The sequence below is a fragment of the Pteronotus mesoamericanus genome, unplaced genomic scaffold (assembly GCF_021234165.1).
Source record: "Pteronotus mesoamericanus isolate MK-2021 breed Mesoamerican mustached bat unplaced genomic scaffold, CSHL_Meso_final contig_173, whole genome shotgun sequence".
NCBI classification, from domain to species: domain Eukaryota; kingdom Metazoa; phylum Chordata; class Mammalia; order Chiroptera; family Mormoopidae; genus Pteronotus; species Pteronotus mesoamericanus.
Genome location: NW_026555072.1, coordinates 8,844,353 through 8,868,224, shown reverse-complemented (window position 1 = coordinate 8,868,224; position 23,872 = coordinate 8,844,353). Strand labels below are relative to the sequence as shown.

The 23,872-nt window shown below is 36.1% G+C and overlaps 1 protein-coding gene across 6 annotated transcripts in view; it reads right to left on the bottom strand.

Annotated features, from left to right (window-relative positions):
- The window catches only part of CASK (calcium/calmodulin dependent serine protein kinase), a 387,224-nt gene that overhangs the window by 212,508 nt on the left and 150,844 nt on the right, over positions 1–23,872 (bottom strand). For all 6 annotated transcript variants that reach the window (XM_054566530.1, XM_054566532.1, XM_054566531.1 and 3 more), the window contains exon 3: positions 17,414–17,519. In XM_054566530.1, coding sequence (XP_054422505.1) covers positions 17,414–17,519 — 106 coding nt within the window. The remainder of the gene's footprint in view (positions 1–17,413; positions 17,520–23,872) is intronic.

Here is a 23,872-nt window from a genome sequence, read left to right as displayed (position 1 = left end):
AACTTACATAAAAATTACAAAGATAGTACAGAGTCCTGTATCCCCCTTATCCAACTTCCCCTAATGTTAACATCTTAGGTAACTATAGCACATTTGTCAAAATTAAGAGTAACACTGGCATGTTACTATTAATTAAACTCCAGACTGTATTTGAATTTCACCAGTTTGTTGACTAATGTACTTTCTTTGTTCTGAGATCCCATGCAGGGTATCACATTGCATTTTATCAAGTCTCCTTAGTTTTCCCCTGGTCTGTGACAATTTCTCAGTCTTTCCTTGTTTTTCATGACCTTGACAGAGTATTTTGTAGAATGTCCTTCAATTTAGATCTATCTGAAGTTCTTTTTCATTTTTAGATGAGGGTTGTGGGTTTTGGGGGAAGGATACACAGAGGTGAAGTGCTTTTCTCACCAGAATACCCCAGGGGGCACATGATATACATATGACCTATTACTGGTGATGTTAACTTGATTCCTTGGTTAAGGGAGGGTCAGCCAGGTTTCTTCACTGTGAAGTTACTATGTTCCCTTTTCCATGCCTTGTCCTTGAAATGGAGTTACCAAGTCCAGCCCACACTTGAGGTGGGAGGGGGATTTTTTCCATCTCATGGAGGAGGGAATATCTATATATCTTATTTGTAATCCTGTAAGGAAGATTTATTTCTTTTCTCCCATTTAAAATTTTATACAATAATTTGTATCAGTTTGGGCTCATTTATTTTACACTTTGGGTTATAATCAAATACTATGTTATTTATTTTGTTGCCCAAATTGTTCCAGGTTTCGCCATTAGGAGTGCTTTCAGGTTGGTTTCTGTGACCCTTTGATTTTGAGCACTTCCTTACTTTCCAGCACTATAAAATGTTCCAGGCTCATCTTGTATTTTCTTTGCCCCAGTCCTAGAATTAATCATTTTTCCAAGGAGGTCTCTCGCTCCTTCTATCAGAGAATAATATTTAGAAATGAAGATTGGGTATAGGTATGCTCATTACTACTAAGATGTTATAGCTTCTAGGCCCTGACCAGACAGAGCTAGTAAATACACGTGTGTATACTAACCCATGCATATGTATCCGTACTTATTTCTGTTATCTATCTGTGTGTATACACGTGTGTCTATACATATATTAAACTAAATATGACGTCATACTGCCATCTCGAACTCTAATCCAGCACCATAGGGTTCAGTCTAACCTCCACTCTCACTTACCAGTAACTTCTTTTTCTGACTGGATTATTTTTTCCAGTTTAATTTATTTTTTATTTTCTTAATTGTTTATTCTGTTACGGTTGTCCCAATTTTTTCCCCTTTACCACCCTCCATCCAGCCCACCCCTCTCGCCTGCAGTCAGTCCCCCTCTCCGTTGTCCACATCCATGCATTATTCATGTGTTGAGTAATCCCTTCCTCTTCCTTCCACCATTCCCCCTCTCTCCTCCCCTCCCATAGCGGTCAGTTTGTTCCATGTTTCCATGCTTCTGGTTCTATTTTGTTTGTTAGTTTATTTTGTTCATCAGATTCATCTTATAGGTGAGATCATATGGTATTTGCCTTTCATTCCCTGGTTTATTCACTTAGCATAATAATCTCCAGTTCGATACACGCTGTTGGAAAAGGTAGGAGTTCCTTCTTTCTTTCTGCTGCGTAGTATTCCATTGTGTAAATGTACCACAGTTTTTGATCCACCCATCTACTTATGGGCACTTGGGCTGTTTCCAACACTTGGGTATTGTAAATAGCGCTGCTAGGAACACTGGGGTACATAAGTTCTTTTGAATTGGTGTTTCAGGATTCTTAGAGGATATTCCCAGCAGTGGAATCATGGGGCCATATGGCAGTTCCATTTTTAGTTTTTTCTGACTGGATTAAACTTCTGCATATTTTAAAAATAAATATACAAAAAGACCAATACCATAAACAATATTAAACAAGCAAATTTGGGGAAAATATTTGCAATACACAAAAAAGCAAATATCCTTAGTAAATAAGGAATCCTTTAAAAATATATAAAAACTAAAAAAAGTTAATAAAAAAGAAATGGGTAACCATACCTTAAAAATATCTAACCACACTAGTAACAAAAAATGCAAATGAAACCTAAACATCATTTAGACTTACCTAAATGTAAACATGGATGCTCTCACCTAACACTGGTTTGAATATAAACTGATACAAATATAAATTGGTACAATCTTTATGGAAAGTAATATGACACTGTATAAAGAAATGTTAACTATATTGCTATACTTCAGCTATGTGATGTCCCCCATTGAACAATAACAACAAAACCGGATAAAAAAACTTCCTGAAGGCATCAAAGTACTGAAATTGTCAGGAACGTGGGCTGAAATCCATCAGAGAATGGAAACTCAGAGAGGTAAGGCCACGAATCAAGAGCCCTTTTTGCCCTGGGGACACTTGCTTATACAGAGGATCTCTAAGGGGAAACAAGTCAGAATTCAGGGAATCTGATAAACTATACTCTAACATTGAGCTAGGACCCTAAAGAGCTAGGGTGAACCAGAAGCAATGAGTCCCTTCACATACTTGCAATTGGTCTTTATCTCTGAATGCTCTGAAAATCTAAGCATTGAACTTTAATTAAGATAGTCCCAAACTGCTAGTGCCTGAAGGGGCCTAGAAGAAGCAAATAAAAGTCCTCTCTGGAGGAAGAAAGCCATTAGAATGTGATCATTCTAAGCCAATAATTTTTGAAATAATTTCCAGCACACAGTCAAAATGAATCAGGTACATGAAGGGGTAAGAGATCTGGACCAAGAACCAGCAAAAATGACACAATAAAAACAATACTACAAGGACTTCATATGCTGAGATTATCTAACACAGATTATTAAATAATGAAGCCTATCCTCAATCACCAATTCAAAAGAACCTATGCACCCCAATGTTCATAGCAGCATTATTTACAATAGCCAAGTGCTGGAAATGGCCTAAGTGCCCATCAGTAAATGAGTAGATCAAAAACTGTGGTACATTTACACAGCGGAATACTACGCAGCAGAAAAGAAAAAAGGAGCTCCTGCCCTTCTTGACAGTATGTATGGAACTGGAGAACATCATGCTAAGTGAAATAACCTGTCAGTGAAAGACAAATACCATATGATCTCACCTATAAGAGGAATCTAATGAACAAAACAAACATAGGAGCAAAACAGAACCAGAGACACAGAAATAAGAACAAATGGACAGTGACCAGAGGCAAACAAGCAGGGGGTAATGGGAGAAGGAAGGGGAAGGGGCAAGCAAAGGAACACAAATAGAGAACTCATAGGCATGGACAATTTGGGGTGGATTGACTGTGAGAGTGGGGGCTGGCGGGGTAGTGGAGGGCAATGGGGAAAAAGGCGGGACAACTCTAACTGAACAGCAATAAAAAACATAATGAAGCCTACTATGTTCCAAAACATAAAAGCTGAGCATGAATTTTTCAAGAAAATGAACACAATAAAAATACAGTTTTAAAAGGAAAAACATGCATAATATAGAAAAGAGGGTAGAAGACATATAGAATAACATAAGGTATACCTACATCTATACTTAACTGGATCACAAAAGTGATGAAAGAAAGGGGTAGAGGCAATATTTGAAGAGATAAGGACTGAGCATTTTCCAAAACCACAAATAATATCGATACACTGATTTAAGAAACTAAAAGAACTTAAGGAAGTATTAGCACAGATACACACATACAACCCATCACAGAGAAAACTAGAGAAAACAAAAGGTGAAGAAAACATTGTTTTAATAACCTGAGAAATAAAGACAGATGACCCTTAGAGAAGTGAAAGACTGTTAGCTAAATTTTCAATGTCAATGGAAGCCAGAAGACAGTAGAATGATATCTAATGGAAAGAAAATGCCAATTTAGAATTCTTCACTCAGTGAATATCCTTCAAGATTGAAAGGGGGGAGTATATAAGGAAATTGTGAAACTAACAAAAAAGGAGAGTTTGCACCCAGCATACTAACACAAGGAAACTGAATCCAGATAAAACCTTACAAATGCTGAAAGGATAGAGAACAAAGAAAGGACAAGTATGAGAGTAAATCTAAATGAATAAAAATAATAAAATGCAGTGATATGAATACATGTAACTTATTTATATACACAAATATAATTTAAATATATAAAAACAATAGCCTACAAGTAAAATGAAGCATTACATGAAATTTATGTGTCCTACAGTGCTTGTATTATTCAGAGAGACAATGGTATCAATATTAAAATATGATGAATTAGGGAATCATACTGTTATTTCTGGGGTACACATTATGATGATAGAAAAGGGTGCTTAAACCTCTAAATTAATAGAGGAAAACTGAATGATAAAAAGTATTCAATTGTTACGGATAAACCAGGAAAGGAAAGAAAAAAAACATGCAATAGGTGGTAAAAATTGAAAGCACATGAGAAGACCACAGATGTAAATCAAACTATCTGAAGATATATAATAATTAAGTGTAACTGGACTAAATGCTGCAATTAAAAGACAGAGATTGCTAGTCCAGAAAAAAAAAAACAACTGAATTATATGTTTTTAACAAGAGACACAACTGAAAGAGATAAAAAAGGTTAAAATTAAAAGGGGAAAAAACCCAGAAAATTAAATCCAAAATAGAAGAATGAAAATAATGAGAAGTTATTGAAATGGGAGATAAACACACAATAAAAAGAATTAAAGAAGCTAGAAGTCACTGTTTCAAAGCTTAATAAAACTGGAAAATGTTTGGGAAGGCTAAGAATGAAAAAGAAAAGGTACAAATTACCAGTATCAAGAATGAAAAAGATCCTGCAGAGATATTATAAACCACTTTATGCCAAAATTGTTTAATGCACTCATCCCTAGCAAAATATAATTCACCAGAATGATACAGTAATAAATGGAAAACCTGAATATTCCTATAAATATTTAAGGAATGGAATCAGAGATGATAACCTTTCTCACAAGAAAGACTGGCCTGTATGGATTTATGGGTGAGTTCTACCAATCATATAAAGAGAGCAAAAAAATCCAGAGAACACTCCCAAGTTCACTTTATAAGTCTAGCATAATCTAGATATGGAAACCTGATATGGACAGTATACATGAAAATTACAATACAACCTTCTCATAAATATAGACATAAAAAGTCTAAACAAAATATAAACAAACCAAATACAGCAATACATAAAAAGGATTGTAAGAATTATACAACATTGCAAAGTTTTGTTAACCAAAGAATCCATGAAATTTATTGCATCAACAAATTAAAGAATATCACATGATCGTTTTAACATATACAGAAAAAAGCATTTGATAACAATGTACCATCCATTCATGCTTAGCAAACTCTAAGATCAGAAATAAGCAAATAAAACTGCTATTGCCATTGTTCTGGAGGTTAATCCACTGCAGTAAAGGCTAGAAAAAGAAATAAAATGTAAAAAGAATTGAAAAAGAAATAAACAAAATCCTCCTCACACACAGATGATATGATCAGGTATGCAAAAAACCCAAACAATTCTACAGATAAATTACTGGTATTGCTGAAGCTTGATGAATAGAAAAGAATATAAAGTCAACACAGGAGAGGGAAAGAGTGAAGAGAAAAAGAAGGATCTATCTTTAAACTAAATACCTAAGAATAAATCTAATGAAGAATATATATAACCTCTGTGGGGAAAAGCATAAAACATAATAAAAACGATTACTGCAAGAAATCAAAGACCTAAATAAATGGGAAGATAGACACCATGTTCAATGGAACTGGAAGACTCAATATTATAAACATGTCAATTATTCTCAAGCTGCTAAGATTCAACATAATATTCAAGGCAAAATTCCAACATGTCTTTTTGGTGTGTGTGTGTGTATGAAAATTGACAACCTGATTCTAAAATGTATATAGAAAATGCAGAGACAGGTACATCCCTCAAGATATGTCTGCAGAAGAATAAGGTGGAAGGCCCTGCTCTACCAGTTCCCAGGACATATTATAAAGCTCTAGTAAAAAAAGACAATGTGCTCTTGGCACAATGCCAGTCGAATAGGCCAAAGGGCCAGGTAGAACCTGGAAACAATCACACATATGTGGATGCTTGATTTATGGCAAAAGAGGTACCACCACAGAGCAGTCCTTTCAGTAATTGTGCTGAGACTATTGAATATCCACATGGAAAGAAATGAAATTGGACTGCTACCTCACAGTGTGCCCCAAATCAATTCCAGCTGGATGAGAAAACATAGGAGGCTAATCTTTATAATCTCAGAGTAGTAAATTATTTCTTAAACAAGACACAAAAACACCTACCATAGAAGAAGAGACTGATAAATTAGACTATATTAAGATTACAAAGTTCTGTTAATCAAAAGATACTATTACAAGAATGAAGAGCTAGGTCACTAAGTGGCAATTAGGAAAGAGTAATCAGGAAAATCACAATGAGATTCTACTATATACCAGTTGGCAAAAATAAAAAAGTTCTCACAATGCCAAGTATTAGCAAGGGTGTGCAGCAAAGGAAATATGCAATCATGAGAAGAAAAGGAATGTTCTATTAATAAGAACTAACAACAGGCTTTTTAAGCAGCAGCAGTATTAGGAAAGCTAGGATTTTTATCACCTTAGAAAGGCATATACCATAGATAAGGGATCAGTTTATACATCTACTTTAGAAAATTGCTTGGTATTATCTAGAAAAACTGAAGTACATATTCTAAAATCTATCAATTCCACTTCTAGGTCTATACTCTGCATGAATGTGTACTTAGGTATACCAGAATATACATACAAGATTGTTTACAACAGCACTGCTTCAAACAGCCAAGTCTGGAAACAACCCAAATACCTTATTAACATTAAAATGAATAAACTGTGAATGTTCACTGCAATACTACATAGGGATAAAATGAAGGAGCACAAAGCAACCTGAATCAATCTCATAGACCAAAAGAGTATATACTGTATGATTCCATTTAAATAAAATTTTAAAAGACAGGTAACACTGAATTATATTATTCAGTGATACCTATTTGGATGGCAGAGACATAAAAACAAGAAATGAAGTCTAGATTAAAATTAATTCTAAGAGAGATAGGGGGTTGTGATCAGAAAGGAGGGTGTGGCCCTGGCTGGTGTGGCTCAGTGGATTGAACGTCAGCCTGCAAAAGGTCTCTGGTTCAGTTCCTGGTCAGGGCACATGCCTGGGTTGCGGGCCAGGTCCCCAGTTGGGGCGAGTGCAAGAGGCAACCAGTTGATGTATCTCTCATGCATGCATTGATGTTTCTCTTCCCCTCTTTCTCCCTCCCTTCTTCTCTCTTTAAAAATAAATAAATAAAATCTTTAAAAAAAGGGGGGAATACAAAGACTGTTGAGGTGCTGGCAGTTTTTAAATTCCTTGACCTGGGTTGTAGTTATATGGTTGTTCTCTACAATAATCCCTTATGTTGTATGGTTCTGTGTATGCATTTTTTCTAAATGTAATATAGCCTATAAAAAGATTGATTCTATGTGTGATGCAAGTGTTTATATGTATTCATATAGTCTTTTATCTAGTAATCCTACTTCTAAAAGTTTATTTTGAGGAAATATAGCAATCAGGAGTGTGAACAATTATGTACAAGACCACTATTAATCATAACATTATTTCTAATAGGGAAAAACAAAACTGTAAATATCTGATGACATGTTTCAATAGGGAAATTATTAAATTCAGTATGGCACATGCATATAGTTTAGATATTGTAATGCATATATTAAAATATTGTACCTAAAAATATTTAATGGCATAGTGAAATGCTTAAAATTATTAAGTGAAAAGAACCAGTAAACAAAATTTCATCTATACAATGATCTCAAGTTATTGCAATTGTGATAATAAGTGTAAGTAGAAGGAAATGTTCTTAAAAGTTCACTGTGATTAACTTTTGCCAGTATTTATTTTTATTTTTATTATTTTGCAAGGTATTTCTTTTGTCATTATGATTTTCCATAATTTCTAAGTCTGTATAAAGTGTGTGTGTTGTAAAGGTTGTCAAGACTAAAAACTGCTTATAATTTTTATTTTTATATTAACAAATTACTTCTTTTAAATAGCAGAAAGATAACTGAATTTTCTTCCTATTTTATGAGTATATAAATTTATTTAAAATTATATTTCTGGTCGAAGATTAGCTTTCATATACACAAAAATTACCAGAGTGACAACTTCAAATACATTTCTAAGACAGTAAGCATCAGAATGTAGTTTGTTTTCAAATGTAGCATTCAAAGCTTAAAATCTTTTCTATACTGTAACATCTCAATTTAGGATTTGTTGTATACAAAAATTAGGACACCTAATATTTTTTAAATAGATGTCAAAATGATACAGTAATTATAGTTAAAAGCTAAAAAACTCAAACTCTGCAATTATTTTTGGTATAGGTAATTACATTTTGCTTGCAAATTCAGTAGTTTATCAACTCAAAACGCTTCTTCTATTTACCTCTATTTTAGTTTGTGCAGAACAGTTAACATAGCAGGCCTAAACTACTATTTTTTGAAAAGCTTGAAAGCTCTACTTTCAAGGTTGACTCTTGATTAGTGCCTGGGAATTAGGATAATTTCCTCCTCTTCTAAGTGAAAAGAGTGGCTTGCTGTGTCTAAACTATTTGTACAAGCAATATGATTTATCCTGAACACCTGCTTTCTTTCTGGGAGTCTGGAATTTGGTATGCACCAGGCAAAGAGAGGGTGCCCACATGACAAGGTCCCAATAAACACCCTGGGTGTTGAGTCTCTAATGAGCATTCCTAGTTGGCAACAGTTCATGTGTTGTCACACTGGTTGCTGGCCAGAAAACCCTTGGAGCTGGTGCCTGGTTGTCCTTAAATGTCAACCCATGCACCTTTTCCTTTTGCTGATTTTTTTTAATATCCTTTAGCTGTAATAAATTGTAGCTGTGACTATGACTTTATGCTGAGTCCTCTGAGTCCTCTTAGTGTTTGATGAAAGCTAGGGGTGATCTTGGGGACTCTGGACACATAGTTCTTAAAACTAAAATGCTACTAAGCATTTTATATAGTGGTAAAGCTAGTCAAGGGAAATGTTTTGTTTTAAAATGTTTATAATGATACAGAAGTTTTTTCCTTTCCACTAGTATTTATCAAAGGCCTACACAGGTACCCACCTAGGTCCTTTCCTATCTCCTATCTTATTGAATTACCTTAAGTATCAAGTTTCTAATGTTTACAAAGATCAAATGGTATTTCCCAACTATTTCCTATTACTCAGCACTTAAGCAGGCATTCAATAAATATGTACTAAGTGAACGAATAGCAATTTATATCACTAAACATAAAAATAAAAAACCAAAATAGATCAGACTAGGTTATGAAAATAGGTACAGACCTTCGTATAAATTAAAATGCTACCCTAGATTTTTCTCGCATGATATGAAACAAATATTTTCCCCTATGTGGCAGGTTTGCTGGTAAGTACTAACCAATTCTACTCTATCAGTAAAAATGACTTCCACAAATACTCACAACCCCAAGCATAAACTCCAGAACAAAAGAAAATTAAATAAAATAAAGTACCTTCAGTCTATTTATCTCTGTTGTGAGCTAAAAAAACCAACTGCTAATATTATTTTGAAAGATACAAACTACTGTTTTCATGTCAGATGTGCTATAAATCCATATTTAATTACTATAAAACTCCCCGCATGGTATATGTAATCATTCTGTAATAAGGTAATTAAAATTCCTTGGCCAGCCGATTTAAGATTTACAGCTTAACTCAAGTATCAGACACTTCTAAAGACAAGTTCAGATGTGTTACTTAGAAATAAACATTTAATTGGGGGAGGGGGCAGTAACTCAGCACAGCCCTGTCTTCAAAATTGAACCTACATTTTAAAATCTATTTAAGCAAATTGCTATAGACAAGTCCAAATTTAAGTGCAATCCCAAAGCAATGGATATAGTGCAAACATATGTAGATTTCCAACACATATGTGAGTGTTGGGGAAAATGACAACATAGTCTCTAAATAGTATTACCCCTACTTTAAAGGTTATCACCTCTTTACCTCCTGCTTTGGAACCCACATTTGTTGAAAGTGAATATTTAAGGGTGGGGACTGGGTACATGCTTGTTTAATAAGCGCTAGCTACTCAGCATTTCCCAATGCTAAATTTTGAAATCTACTGCTCTAAACTTTTCTAGGCCTAAAATTCTAGTTCTGTGAGTCTCTGTATTTGAGTATGCTTTAAACTGATAAAATCATTTGTAATATAATGGGTGTCAACTTGTTCTAAGAATTTTCTAACATGATAGGCAACATGAATAACTTTATGACTTCAGTTTAGGAAAAACAAGGGAGAGCTGGTTATAGATAGTCTGTAGCAAAGACAGATATGGATACTTTATTAAGAAACTCGCTGATAACCCAAGTATATTCTTTAGGTTAGCCTTTTCGCCATCAAATAGATCAGAGCTGTTTCCACGTAGCCAACAAATCAGCAAAGTCAACTGAATTTATTTCATTAGCTTCCCCTTTCCTTGTCCACTTTGCATGGGTGTCATGTCATAAAACTGTGGAAAGGATCCAGATTATGCATAACTGAGCAATGAGTTCCTGAGTACTGGGGTAATTCTATTCTATTGCCACAAATATGGAACTAATTATGGAGAAGCTTCGTCTATATGCAGCTAGATAAGCAATCTCTTACCTAGCCAGTAGGTGGAGGTACACACGAACCTACTGCTTTGCTCTTTGACCCACAGGACCTTAAATCTTACAGTAATTGATAGTTTTGATTCGTTTGTCTGTCTGTTTTAAACCCAGAAAATCAAAGAGAATGCAAAAAACTGGGGAGAATTTATAAAAAAAATACAAAAATATTTCTATTTCTATTTTTTCTGACCCTTTTGAGAAATAACAAAGTAATTTTAACAGTGAATTTATAATCTATTTCCAGATCCCCAGAGTTAATAAAAACAATTCTAAATTTAGAAATACGTCCTTTAAAATTCATGTTCAATCAAGGAAAACTGAACATCAGTTGAATATATGATATTCAGACATTATTACTGATTTTGCTAGGTATGATAATAATATTATGGTCATTTAAAAAAGTTCTTAACTGTCAGAAATACAAACGAGACAATTTATAGTTGAAATCATGCTACTTTAGAAATCTCCAGGATAAAAAAGACAACAGTAATGGATAGGTAGGAAAGAATGGCAAAATGTTGACAATAGTTGAAGTTGAGTGACAGGTTCACTGAGGTTGATTATAGTGTTCTTTTTATTTAAAAATTCCCCCAAAAGGCTCAAAAATTTCCAAACAGAAATGCATATGGATTTCTAGTGATACGGATTAACACTAGAATTAGGTGACTAGTAAACATGCAATTTTAATGAGGTCTCATTTCAATATATAGCCATTGATGAATTATTTCAATCATAACTGAATCATATAAAATGAGCTATATAAATAATCTAATACAGATTTAACACTGAGAAAGTAAAACTAACCTGTGCAATCTATTGAAAACAGTATCTTCGAGCTGTAGAGCACTTTACCATTTTATAAAAAGTAAATTCACACAGTTTTCTCATCTAATTCTCATAATATTATGAAGATTTTAAAGGTAAGAAAACTGAGGCTCGAGAATTCCAGTCAAGATGGTGGCATAGGCAGACATGGCTCACCTCTTCACACAACCACATCAAAATTACAACTAAAATATAGAATAACCATCACACATAACAGTTAGAAATCGAGTTGAATAGAAGTCTGACAACTATGTAGTTAAAACAAACCACATCCATCCAGAATGGTAAGAGGGGCACTGATGCAGAATGGGCTGATCCCTCACCCACATACAGTGGGTAAAAATTCAGGAGAGATATCTCAGGGTCGAGGAATCCTAATCCCACATCGGGACCCTCAGCCCAGGGTGCCAGTGCCAGGAAGGTAAGTCCCAAAAACTTCTAGCTCCAAAAAGCAGCAGAGATTGAGTTGGTAGAAGAAACTTTTGGAGCCCCAAGCAGTTCCTCCTAAAGAATTCACACAGAAACTCACCTATTGAGACTCACTCCCTCTGAGCTCCAGCACTGGGGTAGCAGCTTGAAAGGCAGCAGTGGTACACATGGAGGAACTGAAGTGTCTGGCATCAAGGTGAGCAGAGATCACTGTCCCTTTTCTAAACTGTCCCCTCCAACAGAGCTGGCAAGCTGGTGCCATATCTGAGACCTCCATCAACCCGGCTAACACTGTTTGACATGCCTTGGAGATCCCCAGAGACTCCACCCCACCCAACTTACAGGCCCACCCAAGCTGCTTTTACATATGAATGGCTAGTCTTGGCTCAAGCTTCACAAATTCCTAAATCCTCTCAAACAAGCAACCACTGGTCTCAGTGAGCCCCACATCTGGCACTAGCAGCAGCCAGTCTAGATTCACAGCTAGGCTTCACCTGCAAATCTCCAAGCCCAGCACAAGTAGCAGTCATCTCAGATTAATTTATAACTCAGGCAGGGTGGGCCGAGGCAAAACACAGGTGAGGGCTGACCTTGGCCTGCACCTCCAGGGAAACCCCAGGGCCAGTGCACCCAGTGGTCAACTACAGACCACAGCATAGCACCACCACCCTGCCCCCACACAGCTAATTCTCCACAGAGGGTGGAGGCTGGTGGTAAGTGGTCACAGCCAATCCTTGCAGCTGATTGCCCTGGGTAAATCCCTCCCATTGATCTGCCTATAGCAACCAAGGCTCAACTACAAGAGGAGGGTGTACTCGGCCCACACGAAGGGCGTACCTAGAGTACCCAGCTTGGATAATAGGGGAGGCTGTGCCACTGGACCCTCCAGGACACCCTCTACATTAGGCCACACTACCAAGACATGGAATCAAAGCAGCTCTACCCAATACATAGAAGCAAACACAGCAAGGCTGTCAAGAGGAGGAGACAAAGAAACATGTCTCGAATGAAAGAACAGATCAAAACTCCAGAGAAAGAGATGGATGAAATGGAGATATGCAATCTATCATACGCAGAGTTCAAAACACTGGTTATAAGGATGCTGAATGAATTTAGCGAGGAACTCAACAGCATAAAAAAGATTCAGTCAGAAACGAAGGGTTCACTGAGTGAAATAAAGAATAATTTACAGGGAAACAGCAGTAGAATGGATGAAGGTGAGAACCAAATCAATGATTTGGAACATAAGGAAGCAAAAAACGACCAATCAGAACAACAACAAGAAAAAACAATCCAGAAAAATGAGGAGAGTGTAAGGAGCCTCTGAAACAACTTCAAGCACTCCAACATTTGCATCATAGGGGTGCCAGAAGGAGAAGAGAAAGAGCAAGAATTGGGAAATCTATTTGAAAAAAATAATGAAAGAAAACTTCCCTAATTTGGTGAAGGAAATGGACATGCACGTCTAGGAAGCACGGAGAGTCTCAAACAAGATGGATGCAAAGAGGACCACTCCAATACACATCATACTGAAAATGCCAAAGGTTAAAGATAAAGAGAGAATCTTAAAAGCACCAAGAGAAAAGCATGTAGTTACCTACAAGGTAGTTCCAGTAAGACTGCCTGCTGATTTCTCTAAAGAAACTGCAGCCTAGAGGGATTGGCAAGACACATTCAAAGTCATGAAAAGCAGGGAAGTACCTACAGCCAAGATTGCTCTACCCAATAAAGCTATCATGTAGAATCCAAGGGCATATAAACAGCTTCCCAGACAAGAAAAAACTAAAGGAGTTCATCATCACCAAACCATTATTATATGAAATGTTGAAGGGACTTATTTAAGGGAAAGAAGATCAAAAGTATAAACAATAAAATGGCAAAAATACATATCAACAACTGACTCTAAAAAACAAACTAAGGAAACAAGAAGAACAGAGATAGAATCATGGATATGGAGAGCATTTTGATGGCTGCCTGACAGTAGGGAGGTGTAGGGGAATGGGTGAAGAGGTGAGGGGATTGAGAAGTACAAATAGGTAGTTACAAAATAGCCATGGGGTAAAGTACAGTATAGGAAATGGAGTAGCCAAAGAACTTACATGCATGACCCATGGACATGAATAATGGTGGGGGGACTGCCTGAGGGGAGTGGAGGGTGCTGAGTGGAGGGGGGAAAGGGGGATAAATCAGGACAACTGTAATAGCATAATCAATAAAATATATATAAAAAAAGAAAATTGAGGCTCAGAGAAAGCTAAAAAGACTTGGCCAAAGTCATATAATTAGTAAAAGTGACATAGTTGGGATACTAAACCAAGTTTTATGAGACCAAAAACCATTTTCTCTCTACTGTACTTAGGTCCTTTTGAAACAAATAGCAAACAGGGTAAAATTTAAGCAAAATTTTAAATTTTGCTTTCTATGCTTGTTATTTTATAGTATGTGATGAAACCTATTTTTTTTTTAGCTTTCTCAGTGAATAAAAATTTGGACAGAAACATATTTCTTGAATAAAGAATAAAATTTAACCAGAAAAATTAATTAAAAAATTGTAATATCTTAAAATTAGAAGAGATGTTAGAGGTCCTCTCTAGTCCAAAATCCAGTTTCAGCTTGAGTATTTCTAGTGAGGAATGCGTATTCTGTGAGACAGCCCGTTTCATTTATGCAGTTAATCTAATCATTAGAGGCTTTTTTTGCTTAGAGGTGAAATCTACCTGCCATTTTTTGATTCTAGTTACAACTCAGATCCCACGCTGAACAAACATATAATCCTCTTACTGATGACCTTCTTTCAAATAACTGAGGATATCCATTATGTTCTACCATGGGCTTCTGCTGCGAGGACTCCTTTAGCAGAAAAATAAAACCAATAGATTCTTGGCTAACTAAAGCCTCCCAACCTTTTCACTAGCTCTTCCATGCTGCTGGTCTTCAAACTGGGACTAGAGTATCTGTGGGAATACCCAAAGTCCTTCCAAGGGATTATGATAATTGTAAGGCAATAAATTTCCATATCTTCATTTCCCATAATTTGGTCTATCTGAAAACAAGTCTGTGGCCTGCTGATTTTCCTTTTACATCTCCACTCACAGGAAACCATCGCAAATGACAAACCACTCACCTCTCCTGAGAAGCTCCCTAGCTTCAAAGAGACAACTGGGGAATGTAAATCTCCCAAGGAAAGGAGAGAAATGTGACAGCAAAACAGAAAACTTGGGAAAGAAAGGGAAGAACCATCTTATTTCATCCAAACGATATATTCATGGCAAAGCCTGATCTATTTTAGAATTAGAAGGAGGGATCGAGCTAAAAGGAGAAAGGACTCATGGACATGGACAACAGTGTGGCGATTGCAGGGGGGAGGTGGGTATAAAAGGGTTAAATGGTAATATAAAAAATATAATAAAAAAAGAAATCAATAGTAACATGATTGCCACAGGGATGTCTATTAACACTTTAAGTTTATTTGAAAAACAAAGTTGGATTTTTTTTTTCTGATAGAAAGTGAGTCTGATTTGGCTCACTGGCTTTGACAATGATGACTAGTTTTGCCATTTAGGTCACATAGCAGACATAAAGTGAATGAGATAAAGGTGCAGCTCTACAGTTTTGAAGGAAAAATATATAAAAATATGAGACATTGAAAATTATAACCTCATAATAAAAGTTTTTATGTATCAACTTAAAAATATGTAAGAAGGTACATAGTTCTCAAAATTTTTTTAGTAGGTTTGCCAGCAAAGATTTTGAAGGCTGTGACTCTATGACACAATTTCTAGGCTCTTTCCCAATCTGGTTACCCCTTTCTCAAAGCATGCCAGTGTTCTGCTTACTATGAACATGCCAGGAGAATGAGCAGTATCCAATACTGCGGGAGTGTGGTTTTGTTCTGAACACTATATATTTGTAATTAGTGTAGCCAAAGGTTCCATTGAGGGCTTTTAAAGCTCTGTTGCAACAACTAACTACAACATTTACATCTTTTTCACCTAAGAAGTTACAAACAAATTCACAGTGAGCTTGCACTTATATATTTGAGTGAATAATTTTATATCAACTGGTCTTAAATTTTATCTTCTTTGTTTCAGTTCCTTTGCTGCAAACTGGTAAAATATAAAATTTTGATCTGGATATTCAGTGTATTAGCTAGCCTTCTGTGGGAGTAGCTTTTGACACAGTTCCCAGTGATCACCACCTCCTGGTATTCACACCCTTGTGTAATCCCCTCCCCTTGTGTGTGGACTGGATTTAATGACTTATTTCTAACTAACTGAATATGGCAAAACGTGTAGGTGTAGGATTTCTGAGATTAGGTTGCAAGATTGCCTTCAGTCTTGTTCGTACTCTTGCCCTCTTGCTTGATTGTTCTGATGAAGCCAGCTGCCATGTTGTGAGCTGCTCCATGGAGGAACCGAGGTACAAGGAACCTAGGCTGGCCTCAGGCCAGTAACTCATGAAGAATTAAGGTCTTCAGTCCAATAGCCTGCTGCCAACAATGACGTGAGTGAGCTTGGAAGCAGATCCATCCCCAGTGCAGTCTTAAAATGACTTCAGCCCTGGCCAAAGCCTTGATTACTACCTTGTAAGAGACCCTAATCAAAGTCACTGGTTAAAATTTGAACCTAATAGGATGGCATCCCATAAAGGATACAATCTCTGGACACAATCATCTAATCAGCTATAAAATTACCCAGTTGCCCTATCCTTAGCTCACATTTTTCCACCTTACTGACAATTATTCTGTGAGAAATATGTCAGGTGGCTTACTGAAATCAAGATACACTATTATCTATAGAATTTCTGCCCTGGCTGGTGTGCCTCAATGGATTGAGTGCTGGCCTATGGGCTGAGGGGGGCCGGTTCGGTTGCCAGCCTAGGGTACCTGCCTGGGTTGCAGGCCAGTTTCCCCATAGCAGGTGCGCGAGAGGCAACCACACATTGATGTTTCTCTCCCTCTTTTCCCTTCTCTCTAAAAATAAATAAAAATCTTTACAAAAAGAATTTCCTTTATTAGCCAATATGGTGATTATATCAAAAGAGGAAGTTAAGTCTGTTATTACCTGTTTTTAGTTGCTAAGAGGCTTGCTACATGGAGGCCTCCACCACCATCCCACCCATCTTCATGAATACTCTGAAGGCTCCTATGATCAGAATTTTCTATTTTGGGGCCTCCTGTCTCTCTGAACTCTTTCATTTTAGAGGCTCTTCCCTGAAGTATGCTAAAAACATGAGGGTAACTAAATATGACTAATTTTTGCTTCCTTAGCCTCTGTGAACTTTAAAAGATGAGATGATCCTTTTATTCTTATTGTTTTAGGTCTTTGTAAATAGATGAGTCCATAACTACTGTTAAATTTTAGAAGAAAGCATTAGTGTTATTCAAAACCAACGTTGCTTAAAACTTTAACCCTTAAGAAAATGAAATGTGCACTCACAATTCAAAAACCATGTAAAGCATTCCATCTGAGCTGTATGTTTCCAATAACTCTACAATGTGGGGATGTTTCAGCATATGACAGATACTGGCTTCCCGCTTTAGATCTGCAAAACAAACACACAAAATGCTTCGTTAGGTAGGAACAAAAGACAATCAGAGTGAATGATGAATGAATGGATATGATCTATGGTAACATGAAGATTTCTCTAACTAAAGAGATGAAATCCCCCATTTATACTAAGCCTAACTTTTTACCCTTTAAAATCTTTGACACTATAACTTTTCCATGTTTTTTGCCAGCTGAAATCTATATACATTATAGAGTCAGCTCTTATTAATAAAAAATGTAAATAGCACAAATAAACACCTCCTCAAACTTTTATAATCAAGTTTTGAAATTTATAATTCTTTCTTAATCTGCCATTAAGTAACTCAATTTGCTGTTTTGAAGTTTACCCCTTTTTCTTAGTTTTCCCTAAATTGGGTAATAATATACTATCTTACCTAAAATCTAGCAATTATAGACACACATCAGAGAAATTATATGGAATAGGGGACAAAAAAATAAGGTATGGTTAAACAGAAAAGATACTACTCCCAGGGTCAAGTCAGAAGGTTTTTTTTTTTACATCATTTATAAAATGTGCTGGGTAATTCAGGACACTATCTAAAGTATTATATCGAAGAACAAATTCAAATAATGTAGGTGAAACAACTGTGTAAGTGCTATAACACTATTTGGAAGATAAAACTGTTACGAACATCACTGTGATCATCATCATATGAAAACAGTTCGCTGTGTCTACATGGAACAAGATAATTAAAGCCCTCCTGTGTTAACAGTACTGGAATTTTACCTGTTTGGATGAATAAAATCCAATTTGACATTTTTATATTTGTAGGTAGAGGGGGGCAGGTAAAGAGAATAAAGGCCAAGGATACACTGCTCAAAGCAAAAGAGATAACATCATGTCCTCTCTGATTTAGTTTTAATTCCACTTAGTCTTGCCAACAGAGCAATGACTACCGAGGGAACCACAGAAAACTTACATAAGGGCAGATAGAATGAAGAAAGCAAATCAGTAAATTAGACAAAAGAGAAGCTACCAGCAAAGGAAAAATGAATAACACAACATTAAGAAATGGAATAGAAGGAATTAGGGCATGAGTAGTTAGAGAAGGCAGAGAAAAGGCTATAGGATTCAGCCAAGAAAGACCACTAGCATTCTGGGCAAGATGAAGTTCTGTGGAGATGTCAGGTTTGAGGTCAGCATGCAGGAGATAATTATATAGTAATAAATTAAAATTTATCATGTCTCTCGCTGTGCTAAGTACTTAGTGTGGTCACTGTCATATACTGTCCCAACAATCTTGTGAGGTAGGTACTTTACAGATGAGGAAGTGGGCTTAGAAATGAGTTCAAGACCGCACAGCTATCACAAGGGGTAGGTCTGAGCCCTGGCCTCTCCAACTCCATGATGCTGGGTTTAGACATGATCGGATCAGAAGAATCTGCAGTAGGAAAGGAACAGATGGGTCAAAGAAGGTTTGATTGTCTGTTTTTGCTGTTGTTTTAGAGGGAACACTCTGCGTTTGTAAGTGGAAGTGATGAAAAGCCCACAGGATCTGGAGCTGGGAAACTTGGTGCTGGCCCTGCTTCTATCAGTGCTACATGCCAGCCCATGACTAACCTGTATAAATGCCTTTCTTACTGCAAATGAAATGGGGAAGGCAGTAGGTGATGTAGGACCTGCAGAGTCTACTACATCTACTTCAGAGGGCAGTGATAAGATTCAAATGAGAAAATGGATGTGAAAGGACTTGTATGGAGAGCACTATGGGGCTGAGGGGTAAGGTGGCTCAGTGTTCACTGTATAGGAAGAGATTGGAGGTACATGCAAGATGGTCAACAGCTCCTAAAGTGGTTGGAAAGGTCCTGCATGGGAGGAGAGGTGTGCATCAGGTATGGGTTTTGTGCTGGGAAGTCATAACTACACAGAAGGCTTCTGACAAGTGTGCTGGAGGGCCAGGCTAAAGCCAGACAACATAAATCAGATACTTGCAGTTTTTCTCTCCCTTTAAGAATGTTCTATCTCCTGATGCTATGAAAAGCTTAGGAATTTCATTACTTATTTTTATGTTTGTCTCTAGCTTCTCATTTTATTAGAAGCCACCCTTTTAATATCTTCTGTTTTCACCACAGGTTCTCTCTTTCCATTTCTTTCTATTCTGATATAAAAGCTGCTTTTAACTCAATGCTCTGACACTGGAGTCAAGAAGTAACAGAGATTTAGTGTTTGCCACTGAAAACTGGTCTTTTTTCCTGTTTTCAGTTTATCTTTTTATTTTGCCCTATTAATGTAACTGCATTGTGTTTCAGCCTCCAAACCCACCATTTGCCATATGCCACAGTTGTTATACTGAAAGTAGACATGAATGCGCTTAACTACCTTCCATTAGATCTAGCACATTACTGCTTGGTATGTGGCTGAACATGTTCCTGGTCTAGTCACTGTCACATACCCACCCTCAAAATGAAAAAAAAGAGTTGCTGGGGACCCTGCCTTCAAAGACTAAAAATATTTAAATGTCATCAAAGCTGACATTTCAGCAACTAAAATCAGAACACTGATTAAATAGCACAGAAGTAACAACATAAAAATATATTTAAAATTATAAGAGCAATAATGCAAAAGTTAGTTCACATCTAGGATAACTGTGGCCCCATTTTCCATAATTTAAATATCGATAAAATGGGTGTATTAAAAATCCCAAATAGAAAAATCATGGGTTAAAAAATACAAATGTATTTTATATGCATTCTAACTATAGATTCCAAGGATATTAAACTCAAAATGTTTGTTTTAGATTATGACTCACTTTATTGCAATGCTTCTTTTATTACCATGGTCTGGAACCAAACCCACAGTATCTCTGAGGTATGCTTGTACTTGCCTACAAATCAACTCATAAGGCAGAGTAGAAAGAAATTAGAAAGTAGGTGCTGATTTGAAATAGATTATCTGACTGCTCAGACACACTAGCACAGAATGTTCCTGCAAGTCACCTGACCCAGAGTTATCTTGGCTGTTTGGAGGCGCTGCTTTGTCTAGAGTTAACTGGTAGTGTCCATTTTCACTTGTACCTTTTCATTTCTAATTTCTGAGGAAAAATGTAAAAGATTTAATAATAATCTATTTCTATGTTTAGTGCCCTTAATACAATATTTAACTACATGCCTATATTTTATCATTTTATTTCCTTTTTAAAAGGAGCACTAGTAGTATGGAAAGTGGTAGTTAATTTTCTGATCAAAACTGGAGAAACACAAATGAAACCAACTTCCTACCTGGCATTAGGACTACTACTGTTACTCCTTTTCCTATTACCACTATTACTAGTTTCTTAAGATGTTTGGGCCTAGAATTTTTTTAAAAGGATTTTCCTGGAAAGCACTTACTTATTCATTTCATTACTAGTTGTTCTTGTGATAGGATTCTTCATACTATCTTCTAAAAGTTGGATGTTATTTTCAGGGTGCCACAATTCTGCAACAAGCTAATTTGACCATGGGTCAAAAATAATTTGTATATTTCCAAATATGACTAAAGGAATGACTCCTGACATTCTTAACATTGTTAGCAATCTCGACCTCAGTATATGCATGTAACAGATCTAAATTTAAGTGAGCTTGCCTGGAACCATTCGATAAGGATTTAGATCAGCACTATCCAATAGAAATATATTGTGAACCATATATAAAATTGAAAATTTTCTGGTAACCACGTTAAAAAGTAAAAACAGGTAACATTTTAATATATTTTATGCGATCTAATATATCCAAAGTATTGTTTCAACATACAATCATATTAAAAATTATGAAATATGTTGCGTTCTCTTTTTGTACTAAGCTTTGAGACCCAGTGTGTGTTTTACACTTACAGCACATTTCAATTCATATCAGTCATATTTCAAGTGCTCAAGAGCTACATATGGCTAGTGGCTATCAAATTGGAAAGATGCAGCTCTAGATAAATTGACTCTGCCAAAATGAATTCTTTTGCACTTTTATACAGATATTTGTAAAGTCATTGAAGAAAGAATTTAAATGGAAACAGGTGTGCTTTTGTAAAAAATAATTCTACGGCGGGAAATGCTACAGCTTCTTTGAATAACCTAATTCCATCACTTAATAATTAAATCTGGAATTTCTTCACTATTCTAATCTACATCCTTTAATTTTTAATTATTTTATCTTGCTTAACCTACTCTACACACAAAGGGTAGTCAACATCCACTGTATAACAGCCCTTTGTACACTTCAAAATTTATTAAATGACCTTAGACTACGCAGTGCGTTTGTTCACCATGCAACATTTTAGATTTTAAGTGCCCCTCTATAAGTCCTTATTTAATAATTATAGCAGCCCTTCAAGATAAATATATCTATTCTCACCTTACAAAGGAAGAAACTGAGGCCCCAGCTTCAATGAGATAAATAAGCTGTTAAAATCACACAGCAGTAAGTAGAGGAAGCAGGACTATTAACTGAAGTCCAGTGCTCTTTACAACACACCACAATGACTCCTGGGGTTGTATAGTTGTTATGTGTGCCCTTAAGGAGCAATCACACAACAGTGCTAATGTGGTAACACTGACTTGGGTGAGAAGCTATCAAGACTGATACAGAATCAGCTTATTTCAGCTACACTGTGATGATCAGAAACTAGACATTGATCTTTTCCTGATGAACACGTAAGTATTCTCATTTGTTTCCAAACAATTTCCAGTCTGTGTTAGAAAATCAATAGTTAACAAATTTCACTAAAAGCTTATCCAGCCTCCAAATGCACAAAAAGAACATTCTAATCTAGTCATAGAAATAATTAGGACAAATATTAATGTATTCATTTAAATCAATATTAATAACAAAATAAGTATATTAAAGTCATTATTGAATCAACATTTTTCCTTGGTGTGCTGAAATTAATGACCATATGACATTTTAAGAAAGGAAACTAAGCAGAACCTTGGAAGGATTATACAGGGTGAGGCAAAAGTAGGTTTATAATTGTGGGTATGCAAAACAGTTTATTCCTGAATTATTATTTATTACTTATTGTATTATTTTCCGTATGAACTGTGAACCTGCTTTTGCCCCACCCTATAGTAGCAAAGTCAACGTCTGTTGTTGAGTCCCACCTTTATCTAATAATTAATTTGAAGACTAAAGATCCCAGCTGCCTTTGTTAATCATACTGGTTAGGTTGCCTTTAATGAGGCTATCTTCCCATAAGCCAGGAGAGTTGACCTTCTCAACTAGTGGATTACCAGAGGCCCAGATAGGCCCACACACCAATCTGGGTTAACTGCAAACTCTATTTCTCTGATCTTTTACATATTTTGCTACCACCTTATACATTTTATTATCTTTTTTCACAAAGAAATCCAAGCAGCTTCTAATTTCTTTGAATCCTTCTTCCTTTTTTTTTTTTTACATCTTCCAGGTTTTATTTAAAGAATTAAAATTGGTGTCAAACTACTACAACGCAAACTGAAAAATTATCAATTAATTATAAAATACATGATTAGAAACATTCATTTTTGATCTATTGGTTTTCTTAACCATCTAGTTATTTTAGCCAAATTGTTACTTCTCCAAGTACATTTGAACAATTTCCTTTAAAAAAATTTTTTTTTATTGTTCAAATACATTTGTCTCCACTTCCCACCACCACTTTCCCTTTCCCCACTTTGGCTTTGCCCATGGGTCCTTTATACATGTTCTTTGACTTGACCCTTCCTCTGCTTTTCTCTATTACCCTCCTCTTGCATTCCCTCTCATTACTGTCAGTTTGTTTTTTCTCCCAATTATGCTGGTTATATTTTTATTGCTTGTTTGTTTTGTTGATTAAGTTCCACTTATAGGTGAGATCATATGGTATTTGTCTTTCACCACCTGGTTTATTTCACTTATCATAATGTTCTCCAGTTCCATCCATGCTGCCATGAAGGGTAGGAGCTCGTTCTTTCTTTCTGCTGCGTAGTGTTCCATTGTGTAAATGTACCATAGTTTTCTGATCCACTCATTTACTGATGGATGGGCATTTAGGTTGCTTCCAGCACTTGGCTATTGTAAATTGTGCTGCTATGAACATTGGGGTGCATAGGTTCTTTCGAATTGGTATTTTGGGATTCTCAGGGTATAATCCCAGCAGTGGAATTGCTGGGTCAAAAGTCAGAGACATATGAAAGGATGCTCAGCATCACTAGCCATCAGAGAAATGCAAATTAAAATCACAATGAGATACCACTTCACATCGGTCAGAATGGCCATCATAAACAGATCAACAAACAAGTGCTGGCGAGGTTGTGGAGAAAAGGGAACCCCAGGGCACTGTTCGTGGGAATGCAGACTGGTGCAGCCACTGTGGAAAGCAGTGTGGAACTTCCTTAA